Source organism: Pezoporus occidentalis, unplaced genomic scaffold, assembly GCF_034315485.1.
Source record: "Pezoporus occidentalis ecotype Australia unplaced genomic scaffold, CSIRO_AGI_Poc_V1 ctg577, whole genome shotgun sequence".
In the NCBI taxonomy this organism is placed as follows: Eukaryota; Metazoa; Chordata; class Aves; order Psittaciformes; family Psittacidae; genus Pezoporus; species Pezoporus occidentalis.
The window spans coordinates 15185-41632 of record NW_026915918.1 but is presented as its reverse complement, the minus strand read 5'-3'; the positions used below and the strand labels follow the sequence as shown (position 1 = coordinate 41632).

The 26448-nt window shown below is 54.1% G+C and overlaps 1 protein-coding gene across 1 annotated transcript in view; it reads left to right on the top strand.

Annotated features, from left to right (window-relative positions):
• Positions 1-1765: 1765 nt before the first annotated feature.
• The window catches only part of RNF40 (ring finger protein 40), a gene marked incomplete at its 5' end in the record, with an annotated part of 35831 nt that continues 11148 nt past the window's right edge, over positions 1766-26448 (top strand). Inside the window, 16 exons of the mRNA XM_062638618.1 lie at positions 1766-1946; positions 2450-2538; positions 2613-2711; positions 5425-5575; positions 8039-8212; positions 9597-9709; positions 11243-11389; positions 12968-13042; positions 13269-13388; positions 16129-16308; positions 18277-18412; positions 19079-19200; positions 20497-20775; positions 20841-21061; positions 23144-23261; positions 26139-26288. Coding sequence (XP_062494602.1) covers positions 1766-1946; positions 2450-2538; positions 2613-2711; positions 5425-5575; positions 8039-8212; positions 9597-9709; positions 11243-11389; positions 12968-13042; positions 13269-13388; positions 16129-16308; positions 18277-18412; positions 19079-19200; positions 20497-20775; positions 20841-21061; positions 23144-23261; positions 26139-26288 — 2355 coding nt within the window. The remainder of the gene's footprint in view (positions 1947-2449; positions 2539-2612; positions 2712-5424; positions 5576-8038; positions 8213-9596; positions 9710-11242; positions 11390-12967; positions 13043-13268; positions 13389-16128; positions 16309-18276; positions 18413-19078; positions 19201-20496; positions 20776-20840; positions 21062-23143; positions 23262-26138; positions 26289-26448) is intronic.

The window sequence follows — 26448 nt, the reverse complement described above, 5'->3', positions numbered from 1 at the left end:
ATAGGGGGAAATGGGGGGACATGGGGGGTGTATGAGGGGATATGGGGGGGATATGGGGTCTATGGGGGGGATATGGGGTCCATAGGGGGGGATATGGGGAGGATATGGGGTCTATGGGGGGGGGATATAGAGGGGATGTGGGGCAGATATGGGGGGTGTATGAGGGGGTATGGGGCGGATATGGGGGGGATATGGGGTCTATGGGGGGGATATGGGGCGGATATGGGGTCTATGGGGGGGATATGGGGTCTGTAGGGGGGATATGGGAGGATATGGGGCAAATATGGGGTCGGGGGGGGTATGGGAGGATATGGGGTCTATGGGGGGAATATGGGGGGGTATGGGGGCTATGGGGGGGATATGGGGTCTATGGGGGGATATGGGGCGGATATGGGGTGGATATGGGGTCTATGGGGGGGGATATGGGGCAGATATGGGGGGATATGGGGTCCATAGGGGGGATATGGGGGCTATAGGGGGGATATGGGGAAGATATGGGGGGGAGATGGGGTCTAGGGGGGGATATGGGGGGGGGATATAGTGGGGATATGGGGGCTGTAGGGGGGAAATGGGATATGGGGTCTATGGGGGGGATATGGGGTCTATGGGGGGGATATGGGGTCTATGGGGGGGATATGGGGGGCATATGGGGGGTTGTGGGGTTTATGGGGGGGATATGGGAGGAAATGTGATATAGGGTTTATGGGGGGGTAGGGGGGCTATGGGGTCTATGGGGGGATATGGGGTCCATAGAGGGGGAATATGGGGCGGATATGGGGTCTATGGGGGGGATATGGGGGCTGTAAGGGGGATATGGGGTGGATATGGGGGCTGTAGAGGGGATATGGGGGGGTATGGTGGGGATATGGGGCAGATATGGGGGCTATAGGGCGGATATGGGGGGAAATGGGGTCTATAGAGGGGATATGGGGTGGGTATGGGGGTCTGTAGGGGGGATATGGGGCCTATGGGGGGGATATGGGGTGGATATGGGGGGGATAGGGGGTCTGTGGGGTGGATATTGGGGGGTTATGGGGGGCTTGGAAGGTGCTGTGAGGTAGCTATGGGTCCCTATGGACTATGGGTCTCTATGGTCTCTCTGTGGGTCCTTATGGGTCTCTGTGTGTCCCTGTGGGTCTCTATGGGTCTCTGTGTGGTCTCTATGGGTTTGTGTGTGGTCTCTGTGGGTCTCTGTGTGTGTCTCTATGGGGTCTCTGGGGTCTCTATGGGTCTCTCTGTGTCTCTATGTGTCTCTATGGGGTCTCTATGGGGTCTCTATGGGGTCTCTATGTGTCCCTATGGGTCTCTATGGGTCTCTATGTGTCCCTATGGGTCTCTATGTGTCCTTATGGGTCTCTATGGGTCTCTATGGGTCTCTATGGGGTCTCTATGGGTCTCTATGGGGTCTCTATGTGTCTCTATGGTTCTTTATGGGGTCTCTATGGGGTCTCTATGGTTCTCTATGTGTCCCTATGGGTCTCTATGGTTCTTTATGGGGTCTCTATGGTTCTCCATGGGTCTCTATGGGTCTCTATGGAATCTCTATGGGGTCTCTATGTGTCTCTATGGGTCTCTATGTGTCTCTATGGGTCTCTATGTGTCTCTATGGGTCTCTATGGAATCTCTATGGGGTCTCTATGTGTCTCTATGGGGTCTCTATGTGTCCCTATGGTTCTCTATGTGTCTCTATGGGGTCTCTATGGGGTCTCTATGGGTCTCTATGGGTCTCTATGGGTCCCAATGTGTCTCTCTGTCTCCATGACAGGAGGAGATGGACCTGAAGGTGCTGCAGTTCCGCAACAAGCGCCTGGCCGAGCGCCTCGAGCAGCGCCAGGCCGTGGAGGACGAGCTCAGGGAGCGCATCGAGCGCCTCGAGGAGCGCCAGGCCACCGACGACGCCACCCTGCTGCTCGTCAACCGCTCCTGGGCGCAGGTACGGACCCATAGCGACCCATAGATACCCCATAGAGACCCATAGGGAGCCATAGGGACACATAGAGACCCATAGGGACACATAGGGACCCATAGGGACACATAGGGACACATAGGGACACATAGGGAGCCATAGAGACCCATAGGGACCCATAGGGACCCATAGGGACCCATAGAGACCCATAGGGACCCATAGGGACCCATAGGGACCCATAGGGACCCATAGGGAGCCATAGGGACCCATAGGGACCCATAGGGAGCCATAGGGACACATAGAGACCCATAGAGACCCATAGAGACACATAGGGACACATAGGGACACATAGAGACACATAGGGACCCATAGGGACCCATAGAGACCCATAGAGACCCATAGAGACCCCATAGAGACCCATAGGGAGCCATAGGGACCCATAGGGACACATAGGGACACATAGGGACACATAGAGACCCATAGGGACCCATAGGGACACATAGGGACACATAGGGACCCATAGGGACACATAGGGACCCATAGGGAGCCATAGGGAGCGCATCGAGCGCCTCGAGGAGCGCCAGGCCACCGACGACGCCACCCTGCTGCTCGTCAACCGCTCCTGGGCGCAGGTACGGACCCATAGCGACCCATAGGGACCCATAGGGACACATAGGGACCCATAGTGACCCATAGGGACACATAGAGACCCATAGGGAGCCATAGGGAGCGCATCGAGCGCCTCGAGGAGCGCCAGGCCACCAACGACGCCACCCTGCTGCTCGTCAACCGCTCCTGGGCGCAGGTACGGACCCATAGAGACCCATAGAGACCCATAGAGACACATAGGGACACATAGGGACCCATAGAGACACATAGGGACCCATAGAGACCCATAGGGACCCATAGGGACCCATAGGGACCCATAGGGACACATAGAGACCCATAGGGACACATAGGGACCCATAGGGACACATAGGGACCCATAGGGACACATAGGGACCCATAGAGACCCATAGGGACCCATAGGGACCCATAGGGACCCATAGGGACACATAGAGACCCATAGGGACACATAGGGACCCATAGGGACACATAGGGACCCATAGGGACACATAGGGACCCATAGGGACCCATAGGGACCCATAGGGACCCATAGGGACACATAGGGACACATAGGGACACATAGAGACCCATAGGGACACATAGGGAGCCATAGGGACACATAGGGACACATAGGGACACATAGGGACACATAGGGACCCATAGGGACACATAGGGACTCATAGAGACCCATAGGGACCCATAGGGACCCATAGAGACACATAGGGACCCATAGGGACCCATAGGGACACATAGGGATCCATAGAGACCCATAGGGACCCATAGAGACCCATAGGGACACATAGGGACCCATAGGGACACATAGGGACCCATAGGGACCCATAGGGATACATAGGGACACATAGGGACACATAGAGACCCCATAGGGACCCATAGAGACCCATAGACACCCCGTAGAGACCCATAGGGACCCATAGAGACCCATAGAGACACATAGAGACCCAATAGGGAGCCATAGCAACTCATAGCAACCCATAGGGAACCCATAGTGACCCATAGAGACCCATAGCAACCCATATACACCCCATAGGGACACAGAGAGGTCCATAGAGACCCATATACACCCCATAGCGACACACAGAGACCCCATAGGGACACATAGAGACTCCATAGAGACCCCATAGGGACACATAGGGACCCATAGGGACCCATAGCGACCCATAGGGACCCATAGAGACACATAGGGAGCCATAGGGAGCGCATCGAGCGCCTCGAGGAGCGCCAGGCCACCGACGACGCCACCCTGCTGCTTGTTTTCACCCCATCTCCCCTCCATTTCCCCCCATTTTTGCCCTTTTCCCCCTGTTTTCACCCCATTTCCCCCCCATTTCCCCCCATTCCCCCTCTTTTTGTCCATTTCCCCCCGTTTTTGCCCATTTCCTCTCTTTTCCCCCCCATTTCCCCCCATTTTCACCCCATTCCCCCCCTTTGTGCCCATTTCCCCTCATTTTCACCCCATTTCTTCCCCCTTTTGCCCATTTTTACCCCATTTCCCCCCATTCCCCTCATTTTTGCCCATTCCCCCCGTTTTCACCCCATTTCCCCCCTTTTTGCCCATTTCCCCCATTTTTGCCCGTTTCCCCCAGTTTTCCCCCCATTTCCCCCATTTTTGCCCATTTTCCCCTATTTTCCCCCCATTTTTTCTCATTTCCCCCGTTTTCACCCCATTTTTTCTCATTTCCCCCCATTTTCACCCCATTTCCCCCTCTTTTTGCCCATTTTCACCCCATTTCCCCCCCTTTTTTCCTGTTTCCCCCCATTTTCACCCCATTTCCCCCCATTTCCTCCCCTTTTTGCCCATTTCCCCCCATTTTCACCCCATTTCCCCCCTTTTCCCCATTTCCCCCCGTTTTCACCCCATTTCCCCCCATTTTTCCCGTTTCCCCATTTTCCCCCATTTTTACCCCCTTTTCCCCTCATTTCCCCCCGTTTTCACCCCATTTCCCCCCCATTTTTCCCATTTCCCCCCGTTTTCACCCCATTTCCCCCCATTTTTACCATTTTTCCCATTTCCCCCCGTTTTCACCCCATTTCCCCCCTTTACCCCCATTTTTACCCCCTTTTCCCCTCATTTCCCCCCGTTTTCACCCCATTTCCCCCCATTTTTCCTATTTTCACCCCATTTCCCCCCATTTCCCCCCATTTTCACCCCATTTTTTCCCATTTCCCCCCTTTTCACCCCAATTCCCCCATTTTCACCCCATTTCCCCCCATTTTTACCCCATTTTTGCCCATTTCCCCCCATTTTCACCCCAATTCCCCCATTTCCCCCGTTTTCACCCCATTTCCCCCCATTTTTACCCCATTTCCCCCCATTTCCCCCCATTTTTACCCCATTTTTGCCCATTTCCCCCATTTTCACCCTATCTCCCCCCATTTTTACCCCATTTTTGCCCATTTCCCCTCATTTTCCCCCCATTTTTACCCCATTTCCCCCCATTTCCCCCCATTTTCAACCAATTTCCCCCCATTTCCCCCATTTTTCCCCATTTCCCCGTTTTCGCCCCATTTCCCCCCGTTTTCACCCCATTTCCCCCCCGTTTTCACCCCATTTCCCCCATTTTTGCCCATTTTCCCCCATTTTCACCCCATTTCCCCCCTGTTTTCACCCCATTTCCCCCTGTTTTCACCCCATTTCCCCCCCATTTCCCCCATTTCCCCCCATTTTTCCCCCTTTTCACCCCATTTTCCCCCCGTTTTCACCCCATTTCCCCCCATTTTTACCCGTTTTCCCCATTTCCCCCCCGTTTTCACCCCATTTCCCCCCATTTTCCCCCTGTTTTCACCCCATTTCCCCCCCGTTTTCACCCCATTTTTACCCCATATTTGCCCATTTTCCCCCGTTTTCACCCCATTTTCCCCCCGTTTTCACCCCATTTCCCCCTCTCCCGCAGCTCGAGGCCGAGGTCCAGGCCCTGCTCCGCCGCTGCGAGGGGGTGGGGGGAGGGGCGCCCCCCCCGTGCCCCTCCCCCGCCGACCCCCCCGAGCCCCACCCCGAGGGGTCCGAACCCCCCCCCGGCGAGGGGGAGGGGCCTGAAAGGAGGGGTGAGAGCGGGGGGAGGGGCAATGGGGGGGTCAATGGGGCTCAATGGGGGGGGAATGGGGGTCAATGGGGGGTAATGGGGGTCAGTGGGGGTAATGGGGGTCAGTGGGGGGGAATGGGGGTCAGTGGGGGGAATGGGGGTCAATGGGGGGGTAATGGGGGTCAGTGGGTGGTAATGGGGGTCAATGGGGTAATGGGGGTCAATGGGGGTCAATGGGGGGGTAATGGGGTCAGTGGGGGGGAATGTGGGTCAATGGGGGGTCAATGGGGGTCAGTGGGTGGTAATGGGGGTCAATGGGGAATCAGTGGGGTGCAGTGGGTGTCAATGGGCATCAATGGGTGCCAATGGGGTGCAATGGGTATCAATGGGTGCCAATGGGGTGCAATGGGTATCAATGGGGTGTCAATGGGTGCCAATGGGCGTCAATGGGTACCAATGGGTATCAATGGGTGTCAATGGGCATCAATGGGTGCCAATGGGTGTCAATGGGCATCAGTGGGTATCAATGGGCATCAATGGGTATCAATGGGTGCCAATGGGTATCAATGGATATCAATGGGTGTCAATGGGTGTCAGTGGGGGTCAATGGGCGTCAATGGGTATGAATGGGTGTCAATGGGTATCAATGGGCGTCAATGGGCATCAATGGGCGTCAATGGGTATCGATGGGTGTCAATGGGTATCGATGAGTGTCAATGTGTGTCAGTGGGTATCAATGGGCATCAATGGGTATCAATGGGTATCAATGGGTGCCAATGGGTATCAATGGATATCAATGGGTGTCAATGGGTGCCAATGGGGTGCAATGGGCGTCAATGGGTATCAATGGGTGCCAATGGGTATCAATGGGTATCAGTGGGTGCCAATGTGTGTCAGTGGGTATCAATGGGTGTCAGTGGGTATCACTGGGTGCCAATGGGTATCAATGGGTGTCAGTGGGCATCAATGGGTGCCAATGGGTATCAATGGGTATCAATGGGTGCCAATGTGTGTCAGTGGGTATCAATGGGTGTCAATGGGTATCACTGGGTGCCAATGGGTATCAATGGGTGTCAATGGGCATCAATGGGTGCCAATGGGTGTCAATGGGCGTCAGTGGGTGTCAATGGGTGTCAATGGGCATCAATGGGTGTCAATGGGTATCAATGGGCGTCAGTGGGGTGCAATGGGTATCAATGGGTATCAATGGGTGTCAATGGGTGACAATGGGCATCAATGGGTGCCAATGGGTATCAATGGGTGTCAATGGGTGCCAGTGGGTATCAATGGGCGTCAATGGGTGCCAATGGGTGTCAATGGGTGCCAATGGGTATCAATGGGCGTCAATGGGTGCCAATGGGTATCAATGGGTGTCAATGGGTGCCAATGGGTATCAATGGGTGTCAATGGGTGCCAATGGGTATCAATGGGGCGTCAATGGGTGTCAGTGGGTGCCAATGGGCGTCAATGGGTGCCAATGGGTATCAATGGGTGCCAATGGGGTGCAATGGGTATCAATGGGTGCCAATGGGTATCAATGGGTGCCAATGGGTATCAATGGGCGTCAATGGGTGCCAATGGGTATCAATGGGTGTCAATGGGTATCAATGGGCATCAATGGGTGCCAATGGGTATCAATGGGTGTCAATGGGTGCCAATGGGCATCAATGGGTGCCAATGGGTATCAATGGGTGTCAATGGGTGCCAATGGGTATCAATGGGGCGTCAATGGGTGTCAATGGGTGCCAATGGGCGTCAATGGGTGCCAATGGGTATCAATGGGTGCCAATGGGGTGCAATGGGTATCAATGGGTGTCAATGGGTGCCAATGGGTATCAATGGGTGCCAATGGGTATCAATGGGCGTCAATGGGTATCAATGGGTGTCAATGGGTATCAATGGGTGCCAATGGGGTGCAATGGGTATCAATGGGTGTCAATGGGTGCCAATGGGTGTCAATGGGCATCAATGGGTATCAGTGGGTGCCAAAGGGTGTCAATGTGAGTCAATGGGGTGTAAATGGGTATCAATGGGCATCAGTGGGTGCCAATGGGGTGCAATGGGTTATCAATGGGGTGCAGTGGGTGTCAGTGGGTATCAATGGGTGTCAATGGGTATCAATGGGTGCCAATGGGCGTCAGTGGGCATCAATGGGTGCCAATGGGTATCAATGGGTGTCAATGGGTATCAATGGGGTGCAATGGGTATCAATGGGTGTCAATGGGTATCAATGGGTGTCAATGGGCATCAATGGGTGCCAATGGGGTGCAATGGGTATCAATGGGGCATCAATGGGCGTCAATGGGTATCAATGGGGCGTCAGTGGGTATCAATGGGTGCCAATGGGTATCAATGGGTGCCAATGGGTATCAATGGGTATCAATGGGTGCCAATGGGGGGGTGATCCCTCACTCTCTTCCCCTCCCCCCCCCCAACCCAGACCCATGGCCGTGCTCCTCCGCTCCCCTCCCCCCTCCTTCGGCAGCCTCCTTCCTGTTGGCGCTGAGCAGCCGCCAGGGGGCGGGGCCTCCTGCGTCAGCGTCGGGGGCGGGGCCGCCTCAAGGGGAGGGGCTTCGGGCGGCGCTGGCGCGCCTCGTGCACGTGCTGGCCCGCGCCCAGGAGCGCGCGCGCGCCGCTGGGGGGCGCCTGGCGGGAAACGGTGAGAGCGGGGAGGGGGGGGGGGGGGCTATTATGGGTTGGGCATGGGGGGGAATGGGGGGTTATTATGGGATGGATATGGGGGGGAATGGGGGGGGAATGGGGGGTTATTATGGGATGGATATGGGGGGGGATGGGGGGTTATTATGGGATGGGAATGGGGGGTTATTATGGGATGGATATGGGGGGGAATGGGGGGTTATTATGGGATGGGAATGGGGGGGGAATGGGGGGTTATTATGGGATGGGAATGGGGGGGAATGGGGGGGGAATGGGGTTATTATGGGATGGGAATGGGGGGTTATTATGGGATGGATATGGGGGGGGAATGGGGGGTTATTATGGGATGGGAATGGGGGGGAATGGGGGGGGAATGGGGGGTTATTATGGGATGGATATGGGGGGGAATGGGGGGGGAATGGGGGGTTATTATGGGATGGGAATGGGGGGTTATGGGGGGGAATGGGGGGTGATTATGGGGTTGGATTGGGGGGGGAATGGGGTTATTATGGGGTGGGATTGGGGGGGAATGGGGTTAATATGGGGGGAATGGGGTTAGAATGGGGGGAATGAGGGGGAATGCGGTTATGGGGGGGAATGGGGTTGTTATGAGGGGGAATGGGGTTATTATAGGGGGTAATAGGGTTATGGGTGGGAAATGGGGTTATTATGGGTTTTTATGGGGGGGAATGGGGTTTTTATGGGGGGGAATGGGGAGGAATGGGGTTATCATGGGGGGGAATGGGATCGGATGCCGTTATGGGAGGGAATGGGGTACCATAGGGTTCCCATAGGTGCCATTGGGATACCAATAGGTGCCAATGGGTGCCATTGGGATACCATTGGGTACCAGTGGGTGTCATTGGGATACATTTGGGTGCCATTGAGATCCCTTTGGATACCCATGGGTGCCATTGGGATCCCATTGGGTACCAATGGCTGCCATTGGGATACCAGTGGGTGCCATTGGGATACCATTGGGTACCAATGGGTGTCATTGGGATACTATTGGGTGCCATTGGGGTACCTGTGGGTGCCATTAGGATCCCATTGGGTACCAATGGGTGTCATTGGGATACCTTTGGGTGCCATTGGGTACCAGTGGGTGCCATTAGGATCCCATTGGGTACCAATGGTTGTCATTGGGATACTATTGGGTGCCATTGGGGTACCTGTGGGTGCCATTAGGATCCCATTGGGTATCAATGGGTGTCATTGGGATACCTTTGGGTGCCATTGGGGTACCAATGGGTGCCTTTGGGATACCTTTGGATGCCATTGGGTACCAATGGGTGCCATTGGGATACCATTGGGTACCAATGGGTGCCATTGGGATACTATTGGGTGCCATTGGGTACCAATGGGTGCTGTCCCCCCCCCCCCAGCTGAGCTGCCAGAGCCAGGCCGGGCGCTGCTGCGGGAGCTGCTGCGGGAGCACCGGAGGCTGCAGGACCTGACCCTGCAGCTGCAGGAGAAGCATCACCGGGAGTCCCTGGAGGTAATGGGGCTCAATGGGGCTCAATGGGGTGCAGTGGGGCTCAGTGTGGGGCTATGGGGCTCAATGGGGGGCTATGGGGCTCAATGGGGGGCAGTGGGGCTCAATGGGGGGCAATGGGTTTGATGGGGTAATGGGGATGATGGGGGCACTAAGTGTCCCTGTGGTATCCCCATGGTGTCCCTATGGGTATCCCTATGGGTATCATTATGGTATCCCTATGGGTATCCCCATGGTATCCTTATGGATAGTTCTATGGGGATCCCTATGGTGTCCCTATGGGTATCCCTATGGGTAAGGTATCCCTATGGGTATCCCCATGGTGTCCCTATGGATATCCTCATGGTATTTCTATGGGTATCCCTATGGGTATCCCCGTGGTATCCCCATACTATCCCCATGCTGTCTCCATGGTATCCCCATGGTTTCCCCATGGGTATCCCCATGATATCCCTATGGGTATCCCCATGGTATCCCTATGGGTATCACCATGCTGTCCCTATGGGTATCCCCATGGTATCCCCATGCTGTCCCCATGGTATCCCCATGCTGTCCCTATGGTTTCCCTATGGGTATCCCCATAGTATCCCCATGGTATCCCTTTGGGTATCCCCATGGTATCCCTATGGGTATCCCCATGGTATCCCCATGCTGTCCCCATGGTATCCCCATGCTGTCCCTATGGTTTCCCTATGGGTATCCCCATAGTATCCCCATGGTATCCCTTTGGGTATCCCCATGGTGTCCCCATGGTATCCCCATGGTTTCCCTATGGGTATCCCTATGTGTATCCCCATGGTATCCTTATGAATATCCCTATGGGTATCCCCATGGTATCCCCATGCTATCCCCATGCTGTCCCCATGGTATCCTCATGGTTTCCCTATGGGTATCCCCATGGTATCCCCATGGTATCCCTATGGGTATCCCCATGCTATCCCCATGGTTTCCCTATGGGTATCCCCATGCTGTCCCCATGCTATCCCCATGGTTTCCCTATGGGTATCCCCATGCTGTCCCCATGGTATCCCCATGGTATCCCTATGGGTATCCCCATGGTGTCCCCATGGTTTCCCTATGGGTATCCCCATGGTATCCCCATGGTATCCCCATGGTATCCCTATGGGTATCCCCATGGTATCCCCATGGTATCCCCATGCTGTCCCCATGGTATCCCCATGGTATCCCCATGGTACCCCTATGGGTATCCCCATGCTATCCCCATGGTATCCCTATGGGTATCCCTATGGGTATCCCCATGCTGTCCCCATGGTATCCCTATGGGTATCCGTATGGGTATCCCCATGCTATCCCCATGGTTTCCCTATGGGTATCCCTATGGGTATCCCCATGCTGTCCCCATGGTATCCCTATGGGTATCCCTATGGGTATCCCCATGCTGTCCCCATGGTATCCCTATGGGTATCCCTATGGGTATCCCCATGCTGTCCCCATGGTATCCCTATGGGTATCCCCATGCTATCCCTATGGGTATCCCTATGGGTATCCCCATGCTGTCCCCCTGCTTTCCCCCAGCTGGCTGAGCTCCAGGACAAGGCCACGTCGGCCGAGACCAAGGTGCTGGAGATGGGGACGACGCTGGAGGGGCTGCAGTGGGACAGCGCCAAGCTACGCAAGCGTGAGGGCCGCCTCGACCGACGCCTGGCCGAGGCCCTGGAGCAGGTAAAGCCTGGCCCCATTGCGGCCCCATAGCAAGCGTTGGCTCCCCGTAGCAGCCTTTGAGGCCCCATAGCAAGCATTGCATCCCTATAGCATCCATTGCGTTGCCATAGCAACCGTTGTATCACCATAGCAACCATTGCATCCCTATAGCATCCATTGCGTTGCCATAGCAACCGTTGTATCACCGTAGCATCCATTGCATCACCAAAGCAAGCATTGCATCCCCATAGCATCCATTGCGGCCCCATAGCATCCATTGCATCCCTATAGCATCCATTGCGGCCCCATAGCAAGCATTGCATCCCCATAGCATCCATTGCGTCCCCATAGCATCCATTGCGGCCCCATAGCAAGCATTGCATCCCTATAGCATCCATTGCGTTGCCATAGCCACTGTCTCATCACCGTAGCATCCGTTGTGTTACCATAGCAACCATTGCATCACCATAGCAACCGTTGCATCCCTATAGCATCCGTTGCATCACTATAGCCACCATTGCATCCCCATAGCAACCATAGTGTTACCATAGCAGCCATTGCATCAGCATCCAATCCATTGTGTTGCCATAGCAACAATTGCATCCCCATGGCATCCATTGCATCCCCATAGCATCCATTGCGTCCCCATAGCAACCGTTGCGTCCCCATAATAACCATTGCCTCACCATAGCATCCATGGTGTTGTCATAGCAACCATCGTGACTCCATAACAACCATTGCTTCGCCATGGCAACTGTTGTGTCCCCATAGCACCCATTGCATCCCCATAGCATCCATTGCATCCCCATAGCAACCATTGCGTCCCCATAGCAACCATTGCGTCCCCATAGCAACCATTGCATCCCCATAGCATCCATTGCGTCCCCATAGCAACCATTGCGTCCCCATAGCACGCATTGCGTCCCCATAGCAACCATTGCGTCCCCATAGCATCCATTGCGTCCCCATAGCAACCGTTGCATCCCCATAGCAACCATTGCATCCCCATAGCATCCATTGCGTTGCCATAGCAACCATTGTGTTGCCCATTGCCCCTATTGCTCCCCATTGACCCCATTGCCCCCCATTATTCCCATTGCCCCCATTGATCCCCATTGACCCCATTCCCCCCCATTGACCCCCGTTGCCCCCATTGCTCCCCATTGAATCCCTTACCCCCCATTACCCCATTCCCCTCATTAACCCCATTACCCCCATTAACCCCCTTGCTCCCCATTGACCCCATTGCCCCCCATTACCCCCATTGACCCCCATTGATCCCCATTGACCCCATTCCCCCCCATTGACCCCCATTGACCCCATTTCCCCCATTACCCCCATTGACCCCATTCCCCCCCATTGACCCCCATTGCTCCCCATTGAATCCCTTACCCCCCATTACCCCATTCCCCTCATTAACCCCATTAACCCCATTACCCCCATTAACCCCCTTGCTCCCCATTAACCCCCTTGCCCCCCATTGACCCCCTTACCCCCCATTACCCCATTCCCCTCATTACCCCCATTACCCCCATTAACCCCATTACCCCCATTAACCCCCTTGCCCCCCATTGACCCCCATCTCCCCATTGTCCCCAGCTGACCTCCGGCTCCTACGGCTCTGCCAGCTCCGGAGGCTTCCAGGGGGGACAAATCACCCTCAGCATGCAAAAGGTATGGGGGGGGACTCTATGGGGCTGGGTGGGAGGGGGGCAATGGGGGGCAATGGGTGTAATGGGGGGCAATGGGGGGGCAATGGGGGGGCAATGGGGGGCAATGGGGGGTTATGGGGGGCAATGGGGGGTAATGGGGGGCAATGGGGGGTTATGGGGGGCAGTGGGGGGTAATGGGAGGGCAATGGGGGTCAGTGCTATGGGGTGACCCCCTGGTTATGGGGCAGTTTGAGATGCTGAACGCGGAGCTGGAGGGGAACCAGGAGCTGGCCAACAGCCGCATGGCCGAGCTGGAGAAGCTGCAGCAGGAGCTGCAGCAGGCCGTGAGGGGGCACGAGCGCCTCAAGGTAATGTGATGGTGGGGGGGGGATATGGGGGGCAGTGGGGTGATGGGGTAATGGGGGTGATGGGGGCAATGGGGTGATGGGGGTGATGGGGGTAATGGGGGTCAATGGGGTAATGGGGGTGATGGGGTAATGGGGGTGATGGGGTAATGGGGGTCAATGGGGTGATGGGGTAATGGGGGGCAATGGGGTGATGGGGGGCAATGGGGTGATGGGGGGCAATGGGGTGATGGGGGTGATGGGGGTAATGGGGGTGATGGGGGTAATGGAGGTGATGGGGTAATGGAGGTGATGGGGTGATGGGGGTCAATGGGGTAATGGGGTAATGGGGGCGATGGGGGTGATGGGGTGATGGGGGTAATGGGGGTCAATGGGGTAATGGGGGTGATGGGGGTCAATGGGGTGATGGGGGTAATGGGGGTGATGGGGGTCAATGGGGTGATGGGGGTCAATGGGGTGATGGGGGTAATGGGGGTGATGGGGGCAATGGGGTGATGGGGGCAATGGGGGTCAGTGAGGTAATGGGGATGATGGGGGTGATGGGGGCAGATGTGTAGCACGTGATGCGTAACACATGATCACGTGTGTAACACAAACACGTATGAACATGCAACATGTATGAACACGCCTCACCTACACACACCCGTAACACGTAGGAACGCGCAGGTGAAATGTAATACGTTACATGTATGTAACATGTAATACATATGAACACACGTGTGTGCAACACATGGGGGCACATATAACACCTCTGTACCATGTAACACGAATGCATGTTAACACGTCTGTAACGCATGTAACATGTAATACATATGAGCCCACATGCAACATCGGTAACATGCGATGCGTAACATGCATGTGACATGTATGAACACACGTGTAACACAAAAACATGTATGAACATGCAACACGTATGAACACTCAGGTAAAATGTAACGTGTTACACGCATGTAACATGTAATACATATGAATACACATGTATGCAATGCACGATGACATGTAACATCTGTAACACGTAACACGAACACACGTTAACACATCGGTAACTCATGCGTATGAGCACGCGTGTAATGTGTAACACGCGACGCGTGACACCTGAACACGCGTGTAACACACATGTATGAACATGCAACACATATGAACATGCTTCACATACGCACACCCGTAACACGTAGGAACGCGCAGGTGAAATGTAACGCGTTACACGCATGTAACATGTAATACATATGAACACACATGTATGTAACACGTGAGGACATGTTAACACATCGGTAAATCATATAGCATGCATGTAAGCACGCGTGTAACGTGTAACACGTGATGCGTAACACATGAACACGTGAGTAACACAAACACGTATGAACACGCCTCACCTACGCACACCCGTAACACGTAGGAACGCGCAGGTGAAATGTAACGCGTTACATGCATGTAACATGCACTACACATGAATACACGCATGCAACACGAGGATGCATGTAACGCATCTGTAACATACGTAACACGAACACGCGTTAACACATCGGTAACTCATATACCATGCATATGAGCGCGTGTGTAACACATGATGCGTAACACATGAACACGCATGTAACACACGTATGAACACGCCTCACATGCGCACACCTGTAACACGTAGGAACGCGCAGGTGAAATGTAACGCGTTACATGTATGTAACGTAATACATATGAGCACACATGTATGGAACACATAGGGACACATATAACACGCCTATAACATACATAATACAAACACACCTTAACACGTCTGTAATGCATGTAACATGTCATACATATGAGCCCACATGCAACATCGGAAACATGCGATGCGTAACATGCATGTGACATATATGAACACACGTGTAACACAAAAACATGTATGAACATGCAACACGTATGAACACGCAGGTAAAATGTAACGTGTTACACGCATGTAACATGTAATACATATGAATATCCATGTATGCAGTGCACAATGACACATGTAACATCTGTAACACGTAACACGAACACATGTTAACACATCGGTAACTCATGCGTATGAGCACGCGTGTAATGTGTAACACGCGACGCGTAACACATGAACACGCGTGTAACACACACATGTATGAACATCGAACACGTATGAGCATGCCTCACATACGCACACCTGTAACATGTAGGAAAGCGCAGGTAAAATGTAATGCATTACATGTATGTAACATGTAATACATATGAACACACATGTATGTAACACGTGAGGACATGTTAACACATCGGTAAATCATATAGCATGCATGTAAGCACGCGTAACATGTGTAACACTTGATGCGTAACACATGAACACGTGAGTAACACAAACACGTATGAACACGCCTCACATGCGCACACCCGTAACACGTAGGAACGCGCAGGTGAAATGTAACGCGTTACATGCATGTAACATGCACTACATATAAATACATATATGCAACACGAGGATGCATGTAACGCATCCGTAACATACGTACCGCGAACGCACGTTAACACATCGGTTACTCATATAACATGCATATGAGCACGCGTGTAACACATGATGCGTAACACATGAACACGCGTATAACACACATATGTATGAACATGCAACACGTATGAACACGCAACACCTATGACCACCCACGGCCACGCACCCCGTACGTGCGCAGGTACACGTAACTTACGTGTCCCATGCGTGTCGCACGCATGTCGTACGCGTGTCGCACGCGTGTCCCCTCCCGTCCCGCAGGTGGCGCTGCGCTCGCTGCCCGAGGAGGCCGTCAAGGAGACGTTGGAGTACAAGGTGCTCCAGTCCCAGTTCTCGCTGCTCTACCACGAGAGCCTGCAGGTGAAGACCCAGCTGGACGAGGCCCGCGCTCTCCTCCTCACCACCAAGAACAGCCACCTCCGCCACATCGAGCACATGGAGGTGGGTGCCGCTGGGGGGCTGTTGAGGCCGTTGGGGGGGTGTTGAGTCCGTTTGGGGCCCATTGAGTCCATTGGGGGGGCGTTGAGTCTGTTGGGGACCATTGGGGACCATTGAGTTGGTTGGGGGGTCATTGAGTCTGTTGGGGGGTCGTTGCGTCCACTGGGAGCCATTGAGTCCATGGAGCCCATTAGTGACCATTGGGGTCCTCTTGGGTCCATCGGGGGCCTTTTGTGTCCATTGGGGCCGTTGGGGGCCATTGGGGGCCACTGGGGGCCATTGAGTCCGTTGGGGGTCGTGGAGTCCATTAGGGGGGCATTGAGTCTCTTGGGGGCCGTTGAGTCCATTGGGGGCCGTTGGTGCCCATTGGGTGCCCATTGATGCTCATTGAGTCAATTGGTGCCCATTGGGTGCCCAGTGGGGTCCCATTGAGTCGATTGGTGCCCATTGGTGCCCATTGGTGCCCATTGAGTTGATTGTTGCCCATTGGATGTCCATTGATGCCCATTGACTCGATTGTTCCCCATTGGGTGCCCATTGATGCCCATTGAGTCGATTGGTGCCCATTGGGTGCCCATTGATGCCCATTGAATCGATTGGTGCCGATTGGGTGCCCATTGGTGCCCATTGACTCGATTGGTGCCCAATGGGTGTCCATGGATGCCCATTGAGTCGATTGGTGCCCATTGGGTCTATTGAGTCCATTGGGTGCCCATTGGGGTCCCATTGAGTCGATTGGTGCCCATTGGGTGCCCATTGCTGCCCATTGAGTCGATTGGTGCCCATTGGGTGCCCATTGAGTCGATTGGTGCCCATTGGGTGCCATTGGTGCCCATTGGGTGCCCATTGATGCCCATTGAGTCGATTGGTGCCCATTGGGTCTATTGAGTCCATTGGGTGCCCATTGGGGTCCCATTGAGTCGATTGGTGCCCATTGGGTGCCCATTGCTGCCCATTGAGTCGATTGGTGCCCATTGGGTGCCCATTGATGCCCATTGAGTCGATTGGTGCCCATTGGGTGCCATTGGTGCCCATTGGGTGCCCATTGGTGCCCATTGAGTTGATTGGTGCCCAATGGGTGCCCATTGATGCCCATTGAGTCGATTGGTGCCCATTGGGTCTATTGAGTTCATTGGGTGCCCATTGCTGCCCATTGAGTCGATTGGTGCCCATTGAGTCCGTTGGGTGCCATTGATACCCATTGGGTGACCATTGGGTGCCCATTGATGCCCATTGAGTCGATTGGTGCCCATTGGGTCTATTGAGTCCATTGAGTTCCCATTGAGTCGATTGGTGCCCATTGGGTGTCCGTTGATGCCCATTGAGTCTATTGGTGCCCATTGGGTCCATTGAGTCCATTGGGTGCCCATTGAGTTCCCATTGAGTCGATTGGTGCCCATTGGGTGCCCATTGGTGCCCATTGAGTCGATTGGTGCCCATTGGGTCCATTTGAGTCCATTGGGCGCCCATTGGGGTCCCATTGAGTCGATTGGTGCCCATTGGGTGCCCATTGATGCCCATTGAGTCGATTGGTGCCCATTGGGTCCATTGAGTCCATTGGGTGCCCATTGGTGCCCATTGAGTCGATTGGTGCCCATTGGGTGCCATTGGTGACCATTGGGTGTCCGTTGATGCCCATTGAGTCTATTGGTGCCCATTGGGTCCATTGAGTCCATTGGGTGCCCATTGAGTTCCCATTGAGTCGATTGGTGCCCATTGGGTGCCCATTGAGTCGATTGGTGCCCATTGGGCGCCCATTGGGGTCCCATTGAGTCTGTTGGTGCCCATTGAGTCTATTATTGCCCATTGGGTCTATTGAGTCCATTGGGTGCCCATTGGGTCCCATTGAGTCGATTGGTGCCCATTGAGTCCGTTGGGTGCCATTGATACCCATTGGGTGCCCATTGGGGGGGTGGGTGTCCCCCCCACATCTCACATCGATGTGTGTGTCCCCCCAACCCCGTGCCCCAGAGCGACGAGCTGGGGGTGCAGAAGCGCCTACGCACCGAGGTCATCCAATTGGAGGACACCCTGGCCCAGGTGCGCAAGGAGTACGAGATGCTGCGCATCGAGTTCGAGCAGAACCTGGCCGCCAACGAGCAGGCTGGTGAGCGACCCACATCCGGACCCATAGGGAGACCCATAGGGACCCATGGAGACTCTATTGAGAGTCGTAGGAAGCCATTGAAAGCCATAGGGACCCATAGAGAGCCATAGGGACCCGTCGAGACCCATAGGGATCCATAGGGGCCCATTGAGACCGTAGGGACCCATTGAGACCATAGGGACCTATTGAGACCCACAGGGATCCATTGAAACCATAGAGACCCATTGAGAGCCATAGGGACTCCTTGAGAGGCATAGGGACCCATAGAGACCATAGGGACCCACTGAGAGCCATAGAAACCATAAAGTCCCATTGAGACCCATAGGGACCCATAGAGACCCATTGACAGCCATAGAGACCCATTGGGACCCATAGTGACTGTAGAGACTTATTGAGAACCATAGACACCATAGAGCATCAGAGAGACCATAGAGACACATGGGGACCCATTGAGCGCCATAGTGACCCATAGAGACCCATAGAAACCATAAAACTCATTGAAACCATGGAGACCCTTAGCAACCTATAGGGACTATAGCAACCATAGAGACCCAGAGTCCCTTAAAGAGCCATAGAAACCCCATAGAGACCCCATAGAAACCCCATAGAGCCCCACAGGGACCCATAGAGCCCCCCATAACCCCGCTGTCCCCGTCCCCCCCCCAGGCCCCATCAATAGGGAGATGCGCCACCTCATCAGCAGCCTCCAGAACCACAACCACCAGCTCAAGGGCGACGTCCAGCGCTACAAGAGGAAGCTGCGGGAGGTGCAGGCCGAGATCAACAAGGTGGGAGGAGCTTCGGGGTGGTGTTGCCTCTTTAAGGGCATGGGTGGTGTTGCCCCTTTAAGAGAATGGGTGGCGTTGCACCTTTATGGGTGGTGTTGCCCCTTTAAGAGAATGGGTGGCGTTGCACCTTTATGGGTGGTGTTGCCTCTTTGAGGGCATGGGTGGCATTGCCCCTTTAAGAGAATGGGTGGCGTTGCCCCTTTAAGAGAATGGGTGACGTTGCCCCTTTATGGGTGGTGTTGCCTCTTTAAGGGCATGGGTGGTGTTGCCCCTTTAAGAGAATGGGTGGCGTTACCCCTTCCAAGTCAATGGGTGGTATTGCCCCTTTAAGGGCATGGGTGGTGTTGTCCCTTTAAGAGAATGGGTGGCACCCCTTTAAGAGACTGGGTGGCGTTGCCCCTTTAATAGAATAGGTGGCATTGCCCCTTTAAGAGAATGGGTGGCGTTGCCACTTTAATAGAATGGGTGGCATTGCCCCTTTAATAGAATGGGTGCTGTTCCCCTTTAAGGTAATGGGCAGTGTTGCCCTTATAAGGCAATGGGAGGCGCCCTTTTAAGGGAATGGGTGGCGTTGCCCCTTTAAGGGATTGGGTGGTGATGTCCTTTTAAGGGAATGGGTGCTGTTGCCCCTTTAAGAGCATGAGTGGTGTTGCCCCTTTAAGGGCATGGACGGCGTTGCACTTTAAGGGCATGTGTGGCATTGCCCCTTTAAAGGACTGAGAATGGGTACACTGGTGGGGACCACCCCTAGCAGTGTGTGACCCCTTTAAGGAGCTGAGGTGTGGGTCTGTTAGTGGCTCCCATCCACTAGGATGTATTGCCCCTTTAAGGGAAAGCACTGGGACACTTGTGGGGCCCACCCCTAGCAGTGTGTGGCCCCTTTAAGGGGGCTATGGGTGTACTACGAGGTTATGGGTATAATGGTGGGTCCCACCCATAAAGATGTATAGCCCTTTTAAGGGGGGGTGTATGTGGGTTCCACCCACAAAGGGGTGTAGCCCCTTTAAGAGGCGGGGGTAAGCTAAGAGGGGGCGTGGCCAGCATTGGTGAATGGGCGGGGCGTGCCCTCCTTTGATTGGCTGTTGCCCTTTTAAGGGGGGAGAGGCGGTCCCCTCTCCCCACCAATGGGTTTGCCTGGCCTTAAAAGGGCAATGGGCGTGAACGAAGGCCTGTGGGCCCACAGAGGGATCCTTAAAAGGGCCTCGTTGTGGGCGGGGCTACAAGGGGGTGTGGTCCCGTCTCTTAAAGGGGCAACGCCATCATTGACGCCACCCCCCCCCCCCCTTTCTCCTTTAGCTCCGCCTTCAGGCCACCGGCGCCCCTCCCCCTTCCCCCATCGCCCCTCCCCCTCCTCCCCCGCCCACCCCTCCCCCCACCCCCACCCCCTCCACCCCTTCTTCCCAGGACGAGCCCCCCCCCACCTCCGCCCCTCCCCCCGCCTCGGGGGCTGCTGCTGCCCCCGCCCCTCCCCCCCTTCCGGGCCCCGCCCCTTTGAAGGAGGAGGACGGAGGGGGCGTGGCCCCGGAGCCCAAGCGGGAGGAGGCGGCGGCCCCGCCCCCTCGGCGGGGTGGGGGGGTGGGGGGGAGGAGGAGGAGCTCGCGAGCCCCGCCCCCGCCACCCCTCCCCCACCCCGCGCCAAGGAACCCCCCCTGCCCCCTCCCCCCCCCGTTCCCATCCTCCCCGGGCCCCTCCCCCCTCCTCCCCCCTCCTCCTCCCAATCCCGGCCCGGAGCTTCCCGGGAGAGGCCGAGGGCCAAGGGGGGAGGGGGAGGGGCGGGGGGAGGGGGAGGCCCCGCCCCCACCCCCGAGGAGGCCAAGAAGAAGGATTCGGAGCTGCTCAAGCAACTGCGGGGGGAGCTCAAGTGAGGATGGGGGGGGGGGGCTATGGGGTGCTATGGGGGGGTCTATGGGGGGGCTATGGGAGTCTATGGGGGGCCTATGGGAGTCTATGGGGGTGCTATGGGGGGCCTATGGGGGTCTACGGGGCACTATGGGCGTCTATGCGGTGTCTATGGGGGGCTGTGGGGGGTCTATGGGGTATCTGTGGGGGTCTATGGGTGTCTATGGGGGGTCTCTGGGGTGTCTATGGGGTGTCTATGGGGGGCTGTGGGGGGTTTATGGGGTGCTAAGGGGGGGCTATGGGGATCTATGGGGTGTCTATGGGGGCTATGGGGGGTTTATGGGGTGCTATGGGGGCTATGGGGTGTCTATGGGGGGCTATGGGGTGTCTATGGGGGGCTATGGGGGGGATATGGGCTGTCTATGGGGGGCTATGGGGTGTCTATGGGGTGCTATGGGGGGGCTATGGGGGTATATGGGGGCCCTATGGGGGGGCTATGGGGGTCTATGGGGGGGCTATGGGGGTCTGTAGGGTGTCTGTGGGGGTCTATGGGACGTTATGGGGGGTCTATGGGTGTCTATGGGGTGTCTATGGGGGGTCTATGGGGTGGTTTGGGGGGGCTATGGGTGTCTATGGGGGGCTATGGGTGTCTATGGGTGTTTATGGGGGTCTATGGGGGGCTGTGGGGGTCTATGGGGTGTCTGTGGGGGGGCTATGGGGGTCTATGGGGTGTATGTGGGGAAGCTATGGGGATCTATGGGGTGTGTATGGGGGGCTGTGGGGTGTCTATGGGGTGTATGTGGGGAAGCTATGGGGATCTATGGGGTGTGTATGGGTGTCTATGGTGTGTCTATGGGGGGCTGTGGGGGGTTTATGGGGTGGTTTGGGGGGGCTATGGGTGTCTATGGGGCGCTATGGGCGTCTATGGGGTGTCTATGGGTGTTTATGGGGGTCTATGGGGGGCTGTGGGGGTCTATGGGGTGTCTGTGGGGAAGCTATGGGGATCTATGGGGTGTCTATGGGGGACTATGGGGTGTCTATAGGGTGATTTGGGTGTCTGGGAGGGCTATGGGGGGGTCTATGGGGTGTCTGTGGGTGTCTATGGGGTGCTATGGATTTTCTGTGGGTGTCTATGGGATGGCTATGGGGGGCTATTGGGGTCTGTGGGCGGGCTATGGGGTATTTATGGGGTAGCTATGGGGGTCTATGGGTGTCTATGGGGGGCTATTGGGGTCTATGGGGTGTCTGTGGGGGTCTATAGGGTGTCTATAGGGTGCTATGGGTATCTGGGAGGGCTATGGGGGGTCCGTGGGGTGCCTATGGGAGGTCTATGGGGTATCTATGGGGGGCTATGGGGGGCTGTTGGGGTCTGTGGAGGGTCTGTGGGAGTGCTATGGGGTATCTATGGTGCTCGGGGGGGGCTATGGGTGTCTGGTGCACTATGGGGTATCTATGGGGGTCTGTGGGGCTCTATGGGGTCTCTATGAGACTGTGGGGTTTCTATGGAGTCTCTGGGTCTCTATAGGGTGTGTATGGAGTCTCTATGGGTCTCTATGGGGTCTCTATGGGTCTCTAGGGGTCTCTATGGGGTCTCTGTGGGGTCTCTATGGGTCTCTAGGGGTCTCTATGGGGTCTCTGTGGGCTCTCTGTCTCTCTGGGGTGTTTATGGGGTCTCTGTGGGTGTCTATGGCTCTCTATGAGGTCTCTATGGGTCTCTATGGGGTCTCTATGGGGTGTGTATGGAGTCTCTATGGGTCTCTATGCATCTCTATGGGGTCTCTGTGGGGTCTCTATGGGGTGTTTATGAAGTCTCTATGGGTCTCTATGTGGTCTCCATGGGTCTCTGTGGAGTCTGTATGGGTCCCTATGGGGTCTCTATGGTTCTCTATGGGTTTCTGTGGGTCCCTATGGGTCTCTATGGCTCTCTGTGGCTCTCTATGGAGTCTCTATGGGACTCTATGGGTCCCTGTGGGGTCTCTATGGGTCTCTATGTTTCTCTATGGGGTCTCTATGGGGTCTCTATGGGTCTCTATGGGTCTCTATGGGGTCTCTATGGGCTCTCTATGGGTCCCTATGGCTCTCCATGGGTCTCTATGGGGCGCAGGAAGGCGCAGGAGAGCCAGAAGGAGATGAAGCTGCTCCTGGACATGTACAAGTCAGCGCCCAAGGAGCAGAGGGACAAAGTGCAGCTGATGGCGGCCGAGAGGAAGAGCAAGGCCGAGGTGGGGCCCCGACACGCGTGAACACGCGTGTGCGCACGCTAAGCACACGGGAACACGCGTGACTCCCCGTGGGCGTGCCTTAAATCCGCGTGAATGCGTGTGAACAGGCGTTATGTGTTACGCGTGTCCACCCGTGTTAACGCGTGTTAATACATGTTAACGCGTGTTAACACGTGTTAACGCGCGCTAACACGCTTTAATCTGTGGTAACGCGTGTTAGGCGCGCTAACATGTTCCACGTGCTAGCGTATGTTAACACACATGAGCACATGTTAACACATGCTAGCCCATATTAACACACGCTAGCACATGTTAACACATGCTAGCACGCGTTAACACACGCTAGCACATGTTAACACACACGTTAACACGCTTGCACATGTTAACACACGCTAGCACATGTTAACACACGCTAGCACACGTTAACGCACATGAGCACATGTTAACACACGCTAAGCACACGGGAACACGCGTGACTCCCCGTGGGCGTGCCTTAAATCCGCGTGAATGCGTGTGAACAAGCGTTAAGTGTTACGCGTGTCCACCCGTGTTAACGCGTGTTAATACATGTTAGCGCGTGTTAACACATGTTAACACGTGTTAATGTGCGCTAACACGCTTTAATCTGTGGTAACACATGTTAGGCACGCTAACGTGTTCCATGCGTTAGCACATGTTAACACACACTAGCACATATTAACACACGCTAGCACATGTTAACACACGTGAGCACACGTTAACACACGCGAGCACGTTAACACGCGAGCACGTTAACACACACGAGCATATGTTAACACACACTAGCATATGTTAACAGGGTAGCACACGTTAACACATGCTAACATGTTAACACACGCTAATGCACGCTAGCACACGTTAACACACGCTAGCACATGTTAACACATTCTAACATGTTTACACGCTAGCACACGTTAACATGCTAGCACACGTTAACATGCTAGGACACGTTAATGCACGCTAGCACACGTTAACACACACTAGCACATGTTAACACATTCAAACATGTTAACACGCTAGCACACATTAACATGCTAGCACGTGTTAACACACTCTAGCACATGTCAACACACGCTAGTATATGTTTACACATGCTAGCACATGTTAACACATGTTAGCATATGTTAACACACGTTAACACACGAGCACATGTTAACACACGCTAGCACATTTTAACACGCTAGCACATGTTAACACATGCTAGGACATGTTAAAACATGCTAGTACATGTTAACGCATGCTAGCACACCTTAACACATGCTAACACAGTAATATTAACACATGCTAGCATTAGCACACGCACACATTAATACACGCTAACACACGTTACCGCATGCTTACACGCTTTAATACATGCTAACGCATTAATACATGCTAATGCATGTTACATGTGCTAACACGTTACACGCTAACTCGTTAAATACTAATGTATTAACACACACATGAACACAACACACGTTACTGCATGCTAACACACTTTAATGCATGGTAACACATTAATACACGCTAACATGCTTTAATACATGCTAACACATGGTAACATGCTAACACAGGCTAATATGTTTTAATACATGCTAATGCATTAATACATGCTAACACATTAATACACGCCGATGCATTAATACATAATAGCGCATTTATACATGCCAACACATTAATACATGCAATCATATTAATAATACATGCTAACACGTTAATACATGACAACGCATTAATAATACATGCCAACACCTTAATACATGACAACACATTAATAGATGCTAACACATTAATACATGCTAATGCATTAATACATGCTATCATATTAATACATGCTAGCACACGCGGATGTGCTTTAATACACGCCAACACATTAATACATGCCAACACGTTAATACATGCTAACACACGCTAACGCATTAATACACGCTAATACACACTAATACATTAATACACACTAACACAAACACATTAATGCATGCTAACACACACCAGCACATTAATGCATACTAACACACGCTAACACATTAATGCATGCTAACACACACTAGCACATTAATACATACTAACACACGCTAACACATTAATACATGCCAACGCATGAATACATGCCAACACATTAATACACACCTACGCATGAATACACGCCAACACATTAATACATAGCACAAGCTTATATGCTTTACTACATGCTAATGCATTTGTACGTTCTAACACATGCTAACATGCTGTAATACACGCTAACATGCTTTAATACATGCCAACACATTAATACACACCAACGCATTAATACACGCCAACACATTAATACATGCTAACACACGCTAACATGCTTTAATACATGCCAACACATTAATACATGTTAACACAAGCTAACATGCTTTAATACATGCCAACGCATGAATACACGCGAACACATTAATACATGCTAACATGCTTTAATACATGCCAACACATTAATACATGCCAACGCGTTAATACATGCAACACATTAATACATGCTAACACATTAATGAATGCTAACACATGCAAACATGCTAACACATGCTAGCATGCTTTAATACATGCCAACGCGTTAATACATGCCAACACATTAATACATGCCAACACATTAATACATGCCAACACGTTAATACATGCCAACACGTTAATACATGCCAACGCATTAATACATGCCAACACATTAATACACGCCAACACATTAATACACACCAACACATTAGTACATACTAACACATTAGTACATACTAACACATTAGTACATACTAACACACGCTAACACACTCTAACCCCCCCCACAACCCCCATCACCCCCCCCCACCCCCTTCCTTCCGGTGGCCATGACGTCACGGCTGACGTCACGACGTGACGTCACGGCAGGCGGAGGAGCTGCGGGCGCGGGCGCGGGAGCTGGAGGAGCGCGAGCGGCGCGAGAGCAAGAAGCTGGCGGACGAGGAGGCGCTGAGGCGGCTGCGGGCGGGCGAGGAGCACATCGAGCTGCTGCAGCGCCGCCTGGCGGCCACCAAGCAGGTAGCATGGCCTTATAAGGGCGTGGGAGGAGCCCGAGGCGGCCAATGGGAAAGGGGAGTTGGGGGGAGGAGGTGGGGAGGGGGTTGGGGAAGACGGAGGGGGTTGGGGTCGTGAGGGTTCGGTGGTGATGGGGCTACGATGGGTCGGTGATGGTGGGTCT